Source organism: Carassius gibelio, chromosome A10 (genome assembly GCF_023724105.1).
Source record: "Carassius gibelio isolate Cgi1373 ecotype wild population from Czech Republic chromosome A10, carGib1.2-hapl.c, whole genome shotgun sequence".
NCBI classification, from domain to species: Eukaryota; Metazoa; Chordata; class Actinopteri; order Cypriniformes; family Cyprinidae; genus Carassius; species Carassius gibelio.
The window spans coordinates 17,780,345-17,800,275 of record NC_068380.1 but is presented as its reverse complement, the minus strand read 5'-3'; the positions used below and the strand labels follow the sequence as shown (position 1 = coordinate 17,800,275).

The window sequence follows — 19,931 nt, the reverse complement described above, 5'->3', positions numbered from 1 at the left end:
AGAGACTTTAGAGAAGTTTCCAAAAAAGACCAGAGTTCCTCTGGAGAGGATTCCAGCCGCCTCTCTGCTGCGCACTCAAGCTTTGTCCGTCTCTGCCTCCACTCTCTGAACAAGCTCTCCTCTTTCTCCTCGGCTGCTAGCAGAAACCCGGGAAATCAACCATGGAGGCCATCAAGAAGAAAATGCAGATGCTGAAGCTAGACAAGGAGAATGCCATAGATCGCGCAGAACAGGCAGAGATAGACAAGAAAGGTGCAGAGGACAAATGCAAACAGGTAAATGGAATGAGTTTGGTGAACTGAAAACTGATTATCAGACAAGACTCGTTTTCTGTAGATCCATCCATATTTCTTTTGTTTTCCAACTGTGTTTAATTTAACACTCAGGGAGAAGTGGATTAGAAAAAGTATGAGGAAAATTGTCTAAGCAGTGATTTAAAAAACCTTTTTTGGTGTCTTTTAACTGAGTAGCCTAATGAGGACAGAAATTGTATAATTTGACCTTCCATGTACATGTAGTATATATAAATCATCAGTAATCATCTGGTCAGTGTCATCAACTCCAAAAACGATGATTAATTCCAGTTTACGGTCCAGCATCTCTGATGAGTTGAACTATTTTTAGTCTTGTTCCTTGGACCCGTCAGTCAGGACTAACTGAAAGACCAATGCCAAATATAGTGGTGTAAATATGTTAATATTTTTAAGTGGTATACTTGATTACAGCCATTTCATTAAGAGGCCCAGGTTGACAGGAACAACATTTTACACTATTTGATTGAATTTGACACAAATATCAGCATGAACGGGCCAGTCGCTTTAGATTTATTTACTGACCGAGATGAATGAATTGTTCCTGTAGATCTTTCATTGCAACTGTTTATTATTTATTGATTTTTTTTTTTCATTAAAAGCCAATTTAACAAAGTCTTCTTCATCAAGGACACTGCTGCTCTTTATAATGGAAGCACAGCTGGCTTTCCCATGAGAGTCGGAGCACATGTAAAAGGTTATAGTTCATGAACATTATATCGATTTAATTTTGAATCTGTGGCCTCAGAATATCTCATTTATTAGGATTGGATTGGTTCCTTTTACCAAGTTTATATGTTCCCGAAACTGACTGACCAACTCCATCTATTCTTGTCCCAAGGCCTTTGTTATTGCACCCCTGTTGGTCACCACACATGCTGTCCTTGATCTTTTTTTGTCCTGCTTCACGTTCATAGAATTGTTCATCATAATAGGATCAAGGCTTTGTACCATCTGGAGCCACCAGGCTGCGTTTGACGCCAAAGCTGCGATGCTTCCCATAACTGTCCCGATCCGTCAAACGCAATAAAGGGAAGGCATCTGTGCCTTGTTTTGACACATTCACTTGTTCTGTCATCCACCGCTATTATACACTTCTCAATTTATGAGCTGCCTGTAAAGCTGGGCTCTATTTTTGCAACCAGCATTATCTGCTCTGCGTTTCCATATGTAGAAGCCGACTGTCCCGCTGGCTCACAATAAATAGAGGCTGGTTTATGACACTAAGCCATGTGTGATGTTATGGTTAATGGGTGGTGGTTTACTTGACTCTTGTTAAAAGGGTGGGTGGGGGTGACCAGCAGCAGCTGCTGCAACCCTCCACTTTAACATAACTTTGCCGTTTATAATTGTCTCCTCATGCCCTCCCCAAACAGCCCCCCTAAATGAGACACTCCGTTCTGAGCCTGGATTTACACATCATCATTTTTCACTGGTGTAGGAATGAGCTCAAGATGAGCGACACAATACTTGATAAGTAATAATCTTCCAAAATGTGGAGATAGAAAAACAATCTACCCTGAATTTGTCCTTCAGTCGTCTTTCTGTACTAGTGTTCAAACCAAGCATCAAGAACCTGGTCAAATAAATGCTTTTGAATAAACCTAGTCAAAGTGCTTTCCTATATCTTTTATCGTATCATTTGACAGTATTTTCAGTGCTTGATGTGTGTGTTTGTGTGTGTAGCTGGAAGAGGAGCTCTTGGGACTGCAGAAGAAGCTGAAGGGTGTGGAGGACGAGCTGGACAAATACTCTGAATCACTGAAGGATGCTCAGGAGAAACTGGAGCAGGCCGAGAAGAAGGCCGCAGACGTGAGTGACACACAAATCATTAAAGATTCAACACATCTCTCACTCTGTGTCTCAGTCACTCGATGTTTGATATGCTATATATGCACAGTTATACACTACAGTTCCATTTTTTTAAAAGACATTAATTGATAAATAAATTAATACTTAAGCAAAGATGAATTAATTGATCATAAGTAACAGTAAAGGTCATTTATAAAATATATCTATTACAAATTAAAGGTTTTTTTTTTTTACTAATCAAAGTGTCCTATATATATATAGTTTCTACAATAATATGAAGCAGCACAACTGTTCCCAACATTGATAATAATCAGAAATGTTTCTTGAGCAGCAAATCAGCAGATTAGAATTCAGCTTTGATCACAGAAATGAATTACATCTTACAATATATTAACCCAAAATTAACCCATTAATTTTAAATTGTAACAATATTTCACAATATTGTTAATTTATTGTATTTTTTTTTATCAAATAAAAGCAGCATTCTTTCAAAAATGTTGAATAGAAATGGTCTATATTGTTTAATTGTCTGTTTACAATAATTCACCCATAAAATTTAATATAACATTTGTAAAACAATCTAAAACCACTGACACCTCATTTGGGTCATATTTGACCCCGTAGTAAAAAAGAAAAAGTATATTTAGAATAATACATACTGTATGTATTACAACGTATCGCATTAGAATTGAGAACAGGGAGTGAGGAATGACAATGTGAGAAATCTTAATCATCTAAAAACAGGCCAGTGTTCAAACATAAGATCTAGACACGACATGTTTGAGTGTTGAGGAGCTGGAAGGATCCGGCTGCAGTCAGTGTGATATGTGTGTGTGGCCGTTAATCAAGAGAGCGGCCCGCTCTGATTGGGCCCGTCCTGTCAACAGCTGCTCGGGTGCCAAACCCCCCCACGCTCTCAGATTCTCCAAACACTTCATAAACACTGTCAGCACCTCACAGCTGACTGATGTCTGCATCTTACACTTCACCAAAGACCTCTTTCTGCTTGATTCTGTTGGACTGATACCCCTCAGGTTTCCACGACCTTTGACCTTTCTACACTCACACTGTCAATTCATATAAATCTCAATACTCTTCACTGATGACCAAAATACAAGCATACTGTATCTATAATACAATATACATTACCCAAAGATACAAATGCTACTTCCAAAGTCTTTTTAGGCTATCTTTTTTTCTGGGCATTTTTTGACACAGTGTCATCTGATAGCTTTCAATAAAGGTAGTGTGAAATATTAGTATTTTTGTCATTCAGACCCTTTAAAGAGTCTATAGACAGTTTAAATCGCTCACAGAGGTCAGACAACTCTTGTTACATTAGCTATCAAATATATTAATGAAGAAATATATTCAGTAATATTATACTATGAAAAAATGCAAATGAATACAATACAAATGATTATAAAAGTATAATTTCTAGGTTGTTTAAAAACGTACAGCAATGTAGAAAAAAAGGATAAAGTGTGCATTAGCTTCAGAACTGAGAGTGGTGGGACCTGTGAAGAGAAGGAAACTGCTTTTTAAGTAGAATCTGTGTAGGACTTTTCCCAACCCATGTTGTCTCAAAGCAGCTTTACAGAAGATCAATCTAACTTAAAGCCCCAATCATGTGACTGGCATTGAAAAATCTCCCTAGGATCATGTGTTTGGGTTGAAAACCACATCCTCCTCTAGCATTAAAATAAATGCACATATGCTAATTACTAACTAGTAAAATATCTCAGTTGAATCAGCTGCTAATTGCAGCTGCTTCCAGTTCTAGGCTCTCTTTGACTGTGAGCTTCTCTCACTGCGTGTTGTACTGTATTTACACCATTAATGCGTGGCCAAAAAAGGGAGAACCATCCGAGGAATGCAGTCTTTTGTTTACAGTGAAGTGATGTCATGATTTCCAGAGCTTCTGCTCAGCGTTTGACTGAATGGATTTGTCTAAGGATCAGTGAACTCAGACAGCCCTGAGCAAGAGCTTGACTGAAACCTACTGTTTCATGCTTGTCATTCATTTGAAATTCATTTGATTGCACACAATGAAGTAGAAAGTTTGTAAGCAATAAGACTCACCTCTGAGATCAAACGCATTATTTGGGTACATAGGATCTTGACAGATCAACAAGAATGCATTAGTCTGTGAGTCAGTTTAAATCTATATATTTATAAGCCATGGTATGTCATCATCTGTCTTTCTTAAATAAAACTTAACTCAAAAGCTTATGTCGTGAATGAACCTACTACATGCCTTCTGTCGCCTGATCTGACATCTGTATCAAGTAAAAAGCCTTTTAGTGTGATTTTACAAATATCCACCATCAGTTAGTGTTTCACGTGTATTTTTACTGAGAACATTTTACAGATTTGTATCAAGTAAACATAAATACATATATATATATTATTATTATTATTATTATTATTACAGGTTATATTTTGAGGTGAACATTTAATGGACTGTACCAACTCAGGCTTTCTTGATTAACCATACATCATTTTTTAAATCCAAAAATCAAGTTAAAATGGGAGTATCAAATATCACAGATTTATTTGTTCATCTAACCAGTTAATTGTATCTTTTGCCCCTCACAACAAAACAATTTTACAGAGCTTTGAAACTAAGCCTTAAAAATATTACCCTACAGTAATAAGACAAATGATCTGGATTTAATGCAAATAGTCTATTATAATATATAAAATAGTCTATATTATAATTATAATAACCTCATTGATTTACGTCAAACTATCAGAATTTCACCTTAACTTTTGCCTATAGCTGCAACTGCACCAAACTGGGTTTCCTTGTAAGTATGTTACAAAAAATAAATAAAAGGATGTATCAAATAATATACTTCAGAAAACTTTTAGATTTTTTTTTTAAGCATAAAAAAAATCAGACTATTATTTCATATGCCAGGCTTTACTCTATTTAAGACTTTGGTTTTTAATAAGTAAAATATTTAGAAAATATTTTATGAATGAAGTTATTTTCATGATCGAGTGCGTCCGGTGTTTTGATAATGAAGACTTTTTATTTCACCCGTAGACAGGGTTGCCAGGTTTTCAAAATAAAACACGCCCAATTCCGTTTCGGGGAGTTCCACAGGTGCACATCCATCGTGACCCGAGGGGTGAAATTCACGTTTCTGGTAAATTTCGAATTCCAGGGGCTGAATATCACGTTATTGCTTCAACCAGCAGCAACAGTGAGACAGTATCCCAATAGCACGGGAAAACCGAGGACCTGGCAACACAGCTCGCTCCGAGCTCACCTGGAGACTCGTCCTCAGGCCAGGTAAATCATTCACGACCCCTTCATTATGAGGGAAACTGCTCGGCGTGAGTGTTGAGAAGCAGCCCTGTGCTGTGCCGACGGTGGGAGGAGCACTAGACCGAGCTGCTCCTGCTTCTGGGTCACCTGAGAGGTGCGCGGCGCCATCTGTTGTTCCGGCGAAGACGAGCGGTTACTGCAGCCCGACGGATGTTCGTTTCGCCCTTGGTGTGAATAGAGGCGTATGTCGGCGATTCACGCTAAACTTTCCCAGAGGAAACGAGGACTTCTTTATAAAAACCTTAGAGGAAGAAACTGACATGACCGGTGTCTGATAAAGTCAAGATCACTGGGATATAGCGATATCGCTGCTTCCCTGTCCGGGATCAGTGGGAATAATGGCTTCGATGACCTCCATAGAAGCGGTGAAGAGGAAGATCCAGAGCCTGCAGCAGCTGGCGGACGATGCGGAGGAGCGGGCAGAGATGCTGCAGAGAGAGGTGGACGAGGAGCGGACGGCCAGAGAGAGAGTGAGTGACCCTCCTCACGTTCAGCCTGACAGCGATGCTTCATCTGTCTGTTTACACGGTTCACGTGTTAACTTCAGAGACATCCTGTCCCCTGCAGCACCACTGTAGTACCAGTGGCCATAGGACTACAGCATCTTTATGAATTCCTCATATTTAATGTAAAACTGGTGTTCCTCGTGGCTGGCAGTTTTGTAGTGGGATGCTCCGGTTTCTTAAATAAAATCCTAACATTAAGTACACTTCAGAAAAACATTAGCCAAAAATCAGTATCAGTTTCGGTGAATGAGTGCAGAACCACACAGTGTTCAACAGAACAGACGTGAGTGTGAGCTGCTGACCTGTCCTGTCGGAGGAGATTGAGCTAATGCACTGACACGAGAAGCAGATTAGGCTTTTATTGAGGGCGAGTGATCCGCAGAGAGACTCACAGCATCTCTCACGTCAAAATCAAACTCTTTATGGCACACGGACCTGTGAATATGTGATGCAAGTGCTGAGGTAAAACAGGTGATTACACCTGATTGTAGACGCTTGAGTCCATTCCAGACCCGGGTCATCTCCTGGTGTACCTGTCTACCTGTAGTGTATTTAGTTTACATGAAGATCAACATCGATTTGGAGAAACGTTTGTGTTGTCTTGACCCCTCGAGTCCCATAGTGAGGTGCCTTTTGGTTAACAGTGCACCCTGGGAGATATGTTTGATTAAAAATATAAACATTTAATCAAAATCAATTGAACAAGAACTTAAACTCATTTTTCAAAACTGTGTTCTTATGTACATTTTTGCGCAGGATGTTTGAACTTTTGCACTATGTAACTTTCAGCCCTATGCATTAGTCAAGGTAGTGTAAATTAATAATTCAGATTGGCTTTGGATTTATTAAAATGGATCGTAAACATCTTATATGAGGTTTTCGGTTGTTGTAGCCTATTTAATCCTGGATTTTACAAATTAGGCCACCTTTGTACTGAGCCTTTTCGTTTTGCTAGACTATGAAGAAGAACTTTTGTTGTAAAGATCTCCAAGATGACATTAGACTTTTAAATGTTGGTTAACATCTACAGGCATCTGTAAAATGCTACAGCTTCTTTAAAATGAAAAATCTCATTTTATTCATGTACATTGTGTGCTGTATTTGGTGACATGAATAAATATTCTCACATTTAAAGGGTTGAGATAGTAACAGCATTGCTAGCGTGTAGTTAGCTTATTCTAAGTATTGGACAAACAGTTTATAGTGAGCTCAACCCTCTTTACTTTGAACTTTTTTAAAGTTTAACTTAAAGCCAGTAATGCATTCAGAGAGAGTGTGTCTGATGGGAACTTAAAATCATAAAATCATAACTATTGCCAGGGAAGAAGCATGAGCTGATCTATACTAGAGTGAGTGTGCATTGACCAGGCAGTGTAAGAAAACAGGTTATATTATTATATTACAATATCAAAAATATTATTATATTACCAATGTTACCATTTCTGCATGGCATTCATTTTATAGCCTTTAATTTGCACATTGTTCTGAACACTAGTTAGGATATGAAAACAACTTTTTTCCAAAAAAAAAAGTATTTGAGAGATGTACTGATTGTTCAAATAATTATTAGTTGCAACAGTAAAAAGGCGTGCATCTGAGAAAACAACAAAATGAAGAAAGATCATTCGTAGTTGGAATCAAAACTTGGTTTATCTTGGTGTTCTAGATGCAGTTTTGCACTTAATTACAAGATTTTCACATTGCATGTCACCTTCACATCACACAGCTTTGGTGTGCATTGACTGATTCTCCTGTGACGGCAGGCCGAGGCCGAGGTGGCGTCCCTGAACAGACGTATCCAGCTGGTGGAGGAGGAGTTGGATCGCGCTCAGGAGAGACTCGCCACTGCGCTGCAGAAGCTGGAGGAGGCTGAGAAAGCTGCGGATGAGAGCGAGAGGTGTGACGGCAGCATCTTTAACAACATATATCAGCAGTTTTTATTTGTTTGACTAGCATCCATTTAGCTTCTTTTGTGGATACCTGTTCAAAGCCAGAGTTTTAGGTAGTTTCATACAGTTTTTTTGTCACTTGAAAGGCAAATGTTCTGCACTGTAAAGGATTAGCCATCCTTCCAGGGTGTCATGGGTAATTACCTTAAACCTGTTGTGTCTAGACTTACTGAGTTTGTCTGTTCATGGCACTTCTGAGTGTAATGCTGACCGTGTGGTTTCTCCGTACAGAGGAATGAAGGTGATCGAGAACAGAGCAACAAAAGATGAGGAGAAGATGGAGATCCAGGAGATGCAGCTGAAGGAGGCCAAACACATCGCTGAGGAGGCTGACCGCAAATATGAGGAGGTGTGCATGTCAGCTGACCTCACAATATTAAATAATTGAAATTAATTGAAATCAGGCTTCTTATAACTAGAAGCTCTTCTCAATATATGGAATTATGGCCATGCATAAAAGTTCCAAAAAAGTTCACAATGGTGGCATGGAACAAGGACAACATTATTTCTAGATTTAGAAACACTTAGAATTCAGATGAAAGAAGAAAGTACACTTATATGAATAATAATGAAGAAATAATTTATTTAGATTTTCTTATATTTCATATTTATTCTTTTAAGAATTTTTATTCATGGCATTTGTGTGGTAATTTCTTGGTAAATTTGGTAGATGCATGTATATTCATGTCCAGTGGCCATGCACAAATTAATTTATCAGCTGCTGAATTTTGATTGGCTGTTGGTAGCAATTTCTGATTGTTTTTGATTGATATATATGATATAAGGATAAGATATACATATATGGATATGCAAGCACTTTTACTGAAAAACAAGCATGCTGCTTTGTTGGTCAAATGGTCAAAAGGTTAATATATTTTTGTTGTTGTAGTGTAAGATGTGTCACTATACCTAAATTTCCTGCATTATCGTTTATTGGGGATTAAATTGGCTTTACAGCTCTGTGATATTTGTTATTTGACAGTAATTGTTAAATTGGGTTTATTTGTGTGCTTGTTGGACTGCAGGTGGCGCGTAAACTGGTGATTCTTGAGGGTGAGCTTGAGCGCTCTGAGGAGCGAGCTGAAGTGGCTGAGGCGTAAGTACATTTAATGCTTGTAAAACATTTTCCTTTATTGCATTATTATTCCATAAATCATCAATAACATCAGTAGCCTTGTGTGTTAACAAGTGATTCTGTCGTCATTGGTATTTCATACTGATATTTTAATTTCAGTAATTTGGGAGCATATTCCTGAATGCTGAAAGTGTAGACTAGCACTAACATCATGGATACATGAATAAGCTTTATCTGCATTTGGTTAACTACTGCTTACCAGAGTACGGTGTTAGAAAAAATATATTTATTGTTTTGACTGTCAGAAACAGTGTGTGGAATATATATGTGTGCATATGCGATGGTAACAAAAGTGCATTACATTTGCATGAAAAACTGAGTTTAATATGCATGTTCTGGACTAACTCAGTCGAGTCAGGCAGCTGGAAGAGGAACTTAGACTCATGGACCAGAATATGAAATCCATGATGGCCGGAGAGGAAGAGGTACTGCTGAGAGACTGATGTAGCATGTTAATGCCGGCTTCTCTTGACCTGTCCTAACTTTCAGAGATCTATGACCTCCTGTGCGGCTCTTCTTGACTCTGTCCCTGTGCAGATAAACGCATCTTTCTGCAAATGAAAAGGGGCCTCAACTAGAACCTTGGGGAATACACACTTTACTTACTTCTGTTTTGTAAAAAGCTCCTTGAAAAATAACATTTTATTTGTTATTATTTTTGATTAAAAAAAATTTGCATTACTACTTTTTCTAGGGAAACTGTTTTGTGACAGACATGTAAAGACATTTAAAGTGTCTGATGTGCTTGGAACACTGAATGGTTCTAATATTCAGACAAAATTAAAAGGATTGACCTCATTGTTCCATTCAGGTTGGGGTGTCTTTTGATAAAAACAGCTGCCTTTCCTGTCTTCTCAAAGTGCTGTCTCTCTCCTTTCCTTTGCCCTTTCTTTTCCTGCATCTCTTGCTGTGGTACAGCAAATCTGGTGACCTAGAGGAAGAACTGAAAAATGTCACCAACAATTTGAAGTCCCTGGAGGCACAGTCTGATAAGGTAGGCTGAGCCTTCATAGCGTTTATTGCAGTGAAGTCCAAATGCCCTGCTGTTCACTTTTGAGTCAGACTGGCCATGTTCACTCTCACAGGGCTAATCTGTCATTGTGGCTGTTCTTTTGGTCTTTGTACAACAAATGATTGTAGAACATATGGCATTTATCCAAATTTTTTGACAAACTTAACAATGAGATTCCCCTTTTTAAAGCAGCATTTTATACAGGGTGAGTTAGCCAACAAACAGGATTGTTCCCTTTGTCGAGTAAATTACTCATTCTCACAGTCTCCATTGGCTTTGCTTCCATCTCTCTCTCTTCTGATTTCATATGCTTTTTAAATTACATTTTAATATGTATTTTAGTATTCTGCTTGTGAGTATTTAGCCTGAAAAGAGTTCTTAAATATTAAATGATATGTAAATAAAACCTTTGTTTATCTTCAAAGGCATAATTATTGCACAGATTGCAAAGAATGCCCTTGCTTTTCAGTTTATCTTTAAACACTGATAGCTGCAGCATCAATGATTCATTTTTGTTTTATTCCCCAGTACTCCACGAAGGAAGACAAATATGAAGAAGAAATCAGAGTACTCACTGACAAACTCAAAGAGGTGAGTTTAAGAATATTGAGCACAAGTGGGTTCGCTCATCTCTATCCAGTTATAAACACAAAGTGAGCGGTTAGGCCCAATTGGATTTGATTTCGTCACACATTATACATAGGCTCCATGCTAAAGCTAAACAGCCTTGACCATGGAAACTGCAGTGATGATGTAAACTGTAAAACGTGATTGTGCCATACACAATGGTAATTACAAACTTGTCAGTCTACACAGCACCGCCCCTAAAGAAACACTGCCGTTAACACTATAGAAATCTTTTTTTATGTATATATATATATATATATATATATATATATATATTTATTTATTTTACTATTATTATGCTAATTATATATAGTATATTAAGGGGACTATGTCACCTTTATGCAGATTAATGTGTAAAGTTAATTACAAATTTAGTAAATATATATTACATCATTTCTTAATTATTTGTACTGTATTAAATAATAATACATTATTTTGTATAGTTGCTTTAAAAATGGCTTTCTCAAAGCACTTTACAACACAAGCTAGCACAACATAAAAATTAAAACACAAAACACAGAGCAAGAAACAGAAAAGAAACATTGAATAACACTAAATAAACAAGAAACTGAAAACAAAATGTATCTATTAAAAGCAATCCTGAAGTAAAAGGTTTTAAGATGAGATTTAAAAATGCCTAACAAATTTGCTTCCCTGATGTCAACCGGGAGAGAATTCCACAGTTTGGGGGCGTAAAATGAGAAGGCATTATCTAGGTGTATAAAGTAATAAAATCTCGGCCTAGTACTGAGTAACCCATGCAGACTATGGATTATCTTGTATGTCAGCATAAGGATTTTAAAATCAACACAGAATCTTACCGAGATCTAATGCAACAATGTCACAGGGGTTACATGCTCAACAACCCTAACCCAAGACAAAATTCATGCTACTGAAGTTTAATACGCGATTTAGACACTATAATGAGAAGGGCCGTTAACAACAGTCTAAACATGAAAAAAACTATGATTTTTTTTTTATTATTTACTTTGTAGATCCAGCTCAAAACCATCTACAGACAGAGCTAAAGAACCAGCATTATGCTGTTGATGCGGAGAGCCGTGGTTCTATTCAAACTATTCAAACACAGAAAATTGTAAGACATCCATGTCTTAATCTCCGAAATACAATTTAAAAGATAGAATAAGTCCATATCTTGACCTGATTTCGAGAAGGATATAAATCTGGGTGTCATCAGCATAAAAATGGTAGGTAAGTTTAAGAGAACTTATTAGTTGACAGAGTAGAAAAGTATAAATGCTAAAAAGAAAGAGGACCATGAATTGAGCCCTGGGGGACACCAGTACTTTTAAATTACATTTTCTCTCCTCAATCCGAGCAGGTGAGTCTTTAGCCATCTTCAAGAATTGGCTAAAAACACATCCCACATCTTTATTTGAGCCTCTAACTCTAGCACTCTCTATTATAATTCTATTCTTTAAAAAAAATTCCCCTTTTAGACTTGCACTCTGTTCATTAACTAACTACTTGTTTTCTTTAAAAAAAAGGTAGCTTCTCTAATCTTTTTGTATTCTATTTGCTTTCTTTTTATTTATTATATAATAAAAAAAAATGAGACTTGTTATAGCACTTATATATCATTGCTCTTTTGTTGTTTTTGATTGCATCCATTGTCCTCATTTGTAAGTCGCTTTGGATAAAAGCGTCGGCTAAATGACTAAATGTGTAGATGTTTTGACACTGGCTTACCAAATTAGTCAGTCCATCCATGCGATGTTGAACTTTATCTCAGAGATAAAGAAAGATATTTATCTAAAGAAAGATCTTTATCTCTGGAAAAAGATAGGATGCATTTACAGGTTTGGTTTCAGTTGATTGCAGGTTCACAGTCACTTCATCCAGTGCTTTAAACAAAACAGATTGTGTCAAAGCAACTGAACAACATTCATTATGAAAACAGTGTGTCAATAATGCAAAATGACAGTTAAAGGCAGTTCATCATTGAATTCAGTGATGTCATCTCTGTTCAGTTTAAATAGTGTCTGTGCATTTATTTGCGATCAAGTCAATGATATCGCTGTGTCCTAGCGTATTTTTATATTTAGAAAGTTCATTCAAATTGTTGATTTCTTTTCTCTAGGCTGAAACACGTGCTGAGTTTGCTGAGAGGTCTGTGGCGAAGCTTGAGAAGACCATTGATGATTTAGAAGGTACATCTTCAAGATTTATACTGCTGCCTGTAAATAATGACAAAATAACAGGAATGCACTTGTGTGTATTAGCAGGTTTGCTGCCTTACTCGTTCTAATTATAACTTCTCTCACAAGTTTTGTAAACCAAAATGATTAACAGGAAAATGGAAAAACTGTTTCCCCTGACCAGATCTAGTTGTCTTATACTAACATTGCTTGAAATGTCTTCGGTGTTGTGTGCACTTCTGACAGATGGATCTAGTGTCTTTTGAAGGACTGAAACTGCATGGCATCTGTTTTTGGTGAGGTGACTCTGACACCTTAGAGGTTGAGAGGATAAGAACGACACGTGAGCGCATGTTTCATGGGATTTTGTGGTTGGAGTTTCATTTGAGAGTGACTGATCAAGGTGACTCTTTAGTGAGCTTGAAAATGATGCTCGTGTCAAGGTTTTCTAACCAAGAGTTCATACTGATTGCTTGTTCAGACATTGCAGTGAAACAGCTGTGATAGTTGAATTTGGTCTTTATAGTCCTCCATCTCACGGTGTTATTTTGTCTTTTTCTGCTGCTTGTTTCGTTCTGTCCGTCTGGTGTGTGTCTGTGTTCTCCTCTGGGACGATGTACAGATGAGGTGTACGCTCAGAAACTGAAGGGTAAAGCCCTGAGCGAGGAGCTGGATCTGGCTCTGAACGACATGACTACCCTCTAAACGCTCTCTCCGTCTCCTCCTCATCCTTTTCCTCTCCTCCTACATTTGCATTGTCCACTTGTCTAAAGGTTTTCTGTCTGTTTTTCTCCATGTGACTGTGAATCGGACATCAGACGTTATTTGTTCAGTCTGATTTGACGGAGCTCTGTCTGCAGCTCAAGTTTTGTGTCTGTCTTTGTGATCTGTAATGGAGCGGTCAACATTGTGTGTTGTTCTCATGAATGTCCATCCTGAGGTCCGAGTAACTTCAATAATGTTGACACTTCCTCTGCAGCATCTGTGTCATACGTGCTCGCTGCTGCTTTACTTTATCCTGTTGCTGTAATAAATGTAAGAAATGTCCTTCTGTTTCTCTTATTTTCTGTATTCATTTATTTGGTGTTATCACAAATTTGTCATCCGTTTTATGTGTGAAAGTGAATCATTCAGATTGTGACAACCAGACATGCAGTGAATAATCGTTGGGCAGCGTAGTGTACATACGCACGCGAGAACAAACCCTGTGAAGATTGCTACTACACTTGTTTCAGAGAGGAAGCATCATGTCATTTATTCAAAGAGATATATAGAGATCATATATACAGAGAGTGAGGCTTGTGACTGTCCCATAAACTGCCAAGTAAATTACAGTCAAGGTCTAGAAAAGTATGAAAAATATTGTCAGATTAGTCCATCTCCCAGCAGTGGTTCAACCGTAACATTATGAAGTGATGAGAATACTGTATGTAAATGAAGAAAACAAAAATAAGGGCTTGGAATAGGTGAAGTGAATTGTCGCGGCTGACACAGAAGAGCATACGCAGCATACAGTGATGATGAGAGACACAGAGACTGTTGACAAAGACTGTTGAAGAAAGTCCTTATTGTGTTCTGAAGATGAACGAAGCTTTTACGGGTTTGGAACGGCATTGGGGTAAGTGATTGATGACAAAATGTTCATATTGGGGTGGAGTATCCCTCTGAGGGGGGCAGTAGAGTTACTGTCAAATATTGGCACCTGTGATTAGAATTTACAGAAGAATGAAATAATAAAAACTGATGTCAGTGTTTATGTACAGACTTGGGGTGTTCCAGAAAGAAAGTTGAACTAACCTGCATATGAAAGAAAACAAAAACTAGCTTGAGGTGCATTTTTTATTTTTATTTTTTTTGTAGAAACAAATGACCTTATAAATGACCTTTGCAATATTCCTGGTTTTTTTTTTTTCTCACACAAATTTGTAACTTTGACAATGTGGTCAGAGTTGCATGTGATATTGACAGCTCCTTTTAAAATGCGCTGGCTTTATTAAATATTGAATGCTGCAAACTGCAGATGGTTCTAAAATATGACTTCTTGTTGATAGCTGGTTTGACAGAAGAACAGAAACTTGAAAAACTCATAAAAGGTGCTGATAGATGGAACAATGAAACAATGCACTGCAAAGATACAGTTATCCATGAGGTTTACAGCTCGATGTGTGCTCAGGGGGTTATATTAACTCCAGGGACAGTTGTATTAATATGCCCCTGTCCTAGTGGCAGACAAACCAGTCTGAGCTCACCAATCCATGTTTAGAAAGCACAAAATTCAGCCTGATCTAGAATATAGTATACTTACTGGTAAAGTAACACATAACTTTAAAATTTGCAACAAAATATCTGAGTTACTTTTCCAAGTCAGTTACTCAATTTACTTTTTCCAAATGTTTCCTTGTGTTGAGAGAAATCTGCAGAGGAGGAGGCGCTTCCTTCGGCCTGAGAACCACAGACCCCCCCCCCCTCACACACACCAAAAAAAAACACATGCATCCCAGGCCAGGTGACCAAAAATAATGCAAAACTAACACAATGCATTGCTCTCCATAAGAAGTAACGCAATAAGTTACTTTTCATGGAGTAATGCAATATTGCAAAGCATTACTTTTTAAAGCAACTTTCCCCAACACGGCGTGTAATCAAACCTGACACGTGTCAGTCCCAAAACAATGGTTGCATTTTTCCTGCTTGGAGACTCACAGCACTGTACCAATAAATGATGTCACCTCAGATACAAACCTGAAGAGACCGCATCACTGGTCCCGGAAAATCAATCTATTGTTCTTGTGCTTATTCATTTTCTATATACTCTATTTGAAAGAATCTGGTTCCTTTGAGAATGATAAAGAGTTATTTTGCCGTTCCTGTTATTTTGATCATTATGATTCACACTTGATTGTGATGTTGTAAATTTAGGCTGTCTCACCAAATCTCTTTTTGTTCTCACAACACCAGAGAAACTGGCCCAGGCCAAGGAGGAGAATCTGAACATGCACCAAGTGCTTGACCAGACCCTTCTGGAGCTCAACAATTTATAAAGACGGAGTCTCCCAGCACACTAAGCTCTCCAGCGGCGCCTGACGCAGCTCTACGCTTTGCTAAGTCACTGTCTTTATAGTCACACACTTGCCAGTCTCTTTCCAACAGCCCGACGCAAACAATGTCTTGCAATAATAGCAGTGCAGCAGTATGTTAAACAAATCACTTAATTGGATTTGTAGTATTTGTAATAAAATCATTGTGACCTCTTTATTAGATTTGTTCGAAGCATTGTTTACTACAAATGTAGTTTTTGACCTTAACTGAAAAAATGCTGTAATTTTCAACTTTGAATTTAACCCTACCAACAATTTAAAGGAAAGGTTTTGTACAATGGAATCACTTTTGAGGTTTTTCATTGATTTGTACCAAAATGCACATCCTGTGATTGTAACCTGCACAAATTGTAACATGAATGTTTTTGTATGCCGTGCTACAAACGTGTGGCCTTTCAATGAAATCTGCTGTTCCAAATGCAACATGTTATTTAAATGCAGATCTCATGTCCTACTCCCAAAGAAGAACAAACAAATTAATTTGTGCTTTAAAAAATTTTTGTGAAATGGCAAAAACAAAGCATCTGTGCTAATTAAATAAATTTGGGCCTGTAAGACATAGCTTTTGTTTTTGACTAGAATAACTACTACAGATGTTTGCTCATTTTCTTCTGTCTATTTGACAGATCTGACCAAATCTGTGAATAATAACAGTCTGTACTCAAGGCAATGATAATAATGATGATGATGAAACTAATTGTGGGGTTGAATGAGATCACTGAAGCTATTATTATTTCTTTATTATATATATTTGAAAGAATGCAATGGATTTGATTAGGGAAAATATTTTTAATGTTGTTTAAAAGTGACCTCTTTGTCCAACACCTTCTAATGCAGATCACTATGTAGTTAATCCCCCAATTATGTGGTATGTAAAAGCGATAACATTTTGATCATTCTTGCACACAATTTTAAATAATTCCTGCAAATTTTATGCATCACCTGTTAATGTATAATGTTAATGTTTGAGCTGTTTGATTAAAATTATTAAAATATTAAAAATGGAATTTTGATGATTTGTTTACCTGCCAACTGTTTTTATTGAGAAAAAAAAACATCCTTTTAATAAATCTGACAATAACAATTAGGAATGGAAGAGAGCTGATGGATTAAAAGACCGTTAATGGAGAAAATTTGTATTTGTCCTTCATGTTTATGCTCTATTTAGAAAAAAAAAGATCTGTATTTAATAAGCAGACTGTTATGCCTCTGCTGTTTTATTGTATTTTATTTATTTATTTTGATAGTTTGAAAGTTTGTTTTAGTATAAGACTGCATAACTTGAAACATGAAAAAATGTATTGGTCTCAATACTTTCTGATTACACTTTTATCCAAGGTGACTTATATTGCATTCAGAGTCTAGATTTGATGAGTTCATGCATTACCTGTCGATCAAAGCCATGATCTTGTCAGGAGTAGCAACAAGATCTGCTGTTGCATTATTGATAAGTTGAATAACTATTTTGTTCTGACCAGTGGATTTAGACTAGTTTTTGAAATTAGGGGTAACACTTTCTATGAAGCCTGTATTTATAATACATTATGAGGGTATTCTTAAGGCATTATAATGATTTCATAATGCTTTATAAAAAAAAACTTATAATATAATAATAATAATAATAATAATATATTTATTTTGTATAGCGCCTTTAAAAGTAGCTTTCTCAAAGCACTTTACAGACAAGCATAACAGCAAATAAATAAACACAATGTAAGTACAAGAAAATAAACGCATAAAATCAAGTTCATGTAAAAGCAATCCTAAAATAAAATGTTTTAAGAAGAGATTTAAAAGTCACTAATGAATTTGCTTCCCTGATGTCGGCCGGGAGAGAATTCCAGAGCTTAGGAGCATAGACAGAGAATGCTCGGTCACCCCACGTATGAAGCCGTGTCTTCGGAACAACCAATAGACCACTCTGAGAGGAGCGCAGATGTGGTGTGTAGGGGATTAATAAGTCAGTCAAATACTCAGGTGCCAGATTGTGTAGAGATTTATAGGCCAACATAAGGAATTTTAAAATCAATCAGTACCTAACAGGTAGCCAGTGCAGGGACTCCAAGACTGGAGTTATATGGTCCCTGGTCTTGACCCCAGATAATACTCTAGCAGCTGAATTTTGAAGATATTGCAATTTATCCAGTGATGATTTAGATACCCCAGCTAGAAGACCATTGCAGTAGTCAATGCGCGAAAAGACAAAAGAGTTAATCAACTTCTCAGCTACCGAAAAGGATAACATAGGACGTAGCCGGGCTATATTTCTGAGGTGATAAAACGATGTCTTAACTGTATTCTGGACAAAAGGCTCAAATGACAGTGTGGCGTCAAATATGACACCCAAATTCTTTAATTTGTACTTAAACTCCAGTGCAACGCCATCAACAGACAGAGTAGGAGACCCAACCTTTCGCAGTTGATGTGGAGATCCAAGGAGCATGACTTCTGTTTTTGAGGCGTTTAGAGACAGAAAATTATTGGACATCCAAATCTTTATCTCAGCAATACAATTAGAAAGATGCCCAACGTTCACTTGCTGACCCGGTCTAGTATGGATATAAGTGTATCATCAGCATAAAAGTGATAGTTAAGGTTTAGAGATTGTAGTAATTGACCAAGTGGAAAGATGTACATACTAAAGAGTAGAGGACCCAAGACTGAACCTTGTGGAACACCCGTATGAACAGAACCAACCTTGGACCTATAACCACCCATAAAAACAAATTGACTATGGTCAGTGAAATAGGACTTGAACCAGTCAAGAACAGTCTCTGACAAGCCAAATACATGTTCGAGGCGATTAAGTAGTAGGGCATGGTCAATAGTGTCGAAGGCTGAACTGAGATCCAAGAGAATGAGAATGGACGTGGAGCCGGAGTTGGAGGCAATTAGTAAGTCATTAGCTTAGTTTATTTTCAATTAAGTGTTTGTTTAATTGAGCTGCAACCACACCCTCCAAGATTTTAGACAGAAATGATAGATTTGAAATTGGGCTATAATTTGACAGATTTTTCACATCAGAGTTTTGCTTTTTTAAAACAGGAGTAACCGCAGCAGTTTTAAGTGCTGCTGGCACCTCCCCAGTTGACAAAGAGTCATTTATTATAGCAAGAACTGAGGGACATAAAGGACCAAAACAGGATTTAAACAGGCTACCCTGTTGTATAATATGTTGTATAATCTCTTGAATATTCATAAGAACAGTTTTAATATATTATAATATTTACTTATTTGTGGTTATAGCTTTTAAGAGTTTGATCATTTATAATACAATGAACGTGCTGCACCAACTTTTACAATGGATAATACTTTTCATAGTTATAACCTAGTAATAATGATAATAATAATAATAGTAACATTTTACTATTTTAAAGCCATAAGATTAAAAAACAGATCAGACGAATGTGTAATATGACACATTTTATTTTAACTATTTTCAATGATTATTTTGATGGTACCCTTTAGACAGCTGTTAAGTAACTCTGCAACTACATGTCAACTAACGGTCATTAGAGTATTAGTATGTCTGTGTTCTTGAGTATACTAATTCTCTAATGACAGTTATTTGGCATGTAGTTGCAAAGTTGCTTACAGACAATTGATTAAGGGAACCATCAATATAACATGTAACCATATAAAACATTGCAATTTATTCAGTTGAAGTATTAAGCTCACATCAATAAATTAACATTAGCTCCACAGGAAACACTCAAATAACACTAAACATCTAACCAGTCACAAGCTGTAGTAAGATACTGTGCAGATCTTAAACAATGTCAAGCTATGATACAGTCCATTAAACTGTAAATGAAGTAGATTTAATATGTTGTTCTTGTGTGTTATAAATAATCATACTCTTAAACTTATAACCACATTTACGTAAGTATTATGATGTATTATAATTGTTGTTATGATTATTCATAAGTTATAATGTATAAATATATATATATATATATAAAACATATCATAACATATTACATAC

General features: G+C 36.8%; 1 protein-coding gene across 8 annotated transcripts; it reads left to right on the top strand.

Annotated features, from left to right (window-relative positions):
• Window positions 1-37: 37 nt before the first annotated feature.
• Window positions 38-16,968, top strand: LOC128021429 (tropomyosin beta chain). 8 transcript variants are annotated; one of them, XM_052608578.1, is made up of 9 exons: window positions 38-275; window positions 1,998-2,123; window positions 7,730-7,863; window positions 8,147-8,264; window positions 8,941-9,011; window positions 9,400-9,475; window positions 10,591-10,653; window positions 12,791-12,860; window positions 15,807-16,968. In XM_052608578.1, exons 1-9 carry the CDS (start codon window positions 162-164, stop codon window positions 15,887-15,889), a joined length of 855 nt encoding a protein of 284 aa, XP_052464538.1. In that variant the 5' UTR covers window positions 38-161; the 3' UTR covers window positions 15,890-16,968. The 8 variants fall into 8 exon arrangements, with proteins under 8 accessions (XP_052464538.1, XP_052464537.1, XP_052464536.1 ...); XM_052608577.1 differs by lacking the exon at window positions 15,807-16,968 and adding an exon at window positions 13,471-13,895 and having other exon boundaries at window positions 47-275; XM_052608576.1 differs by lacking the exon at window positions 9,400-9,475 and adding an exon at window positions 9,969-10,044 and having other exon boundaries at window positions 49-275.
• Window positions 16,969-19,931: the final 2,963 nt, after the last annotated feature.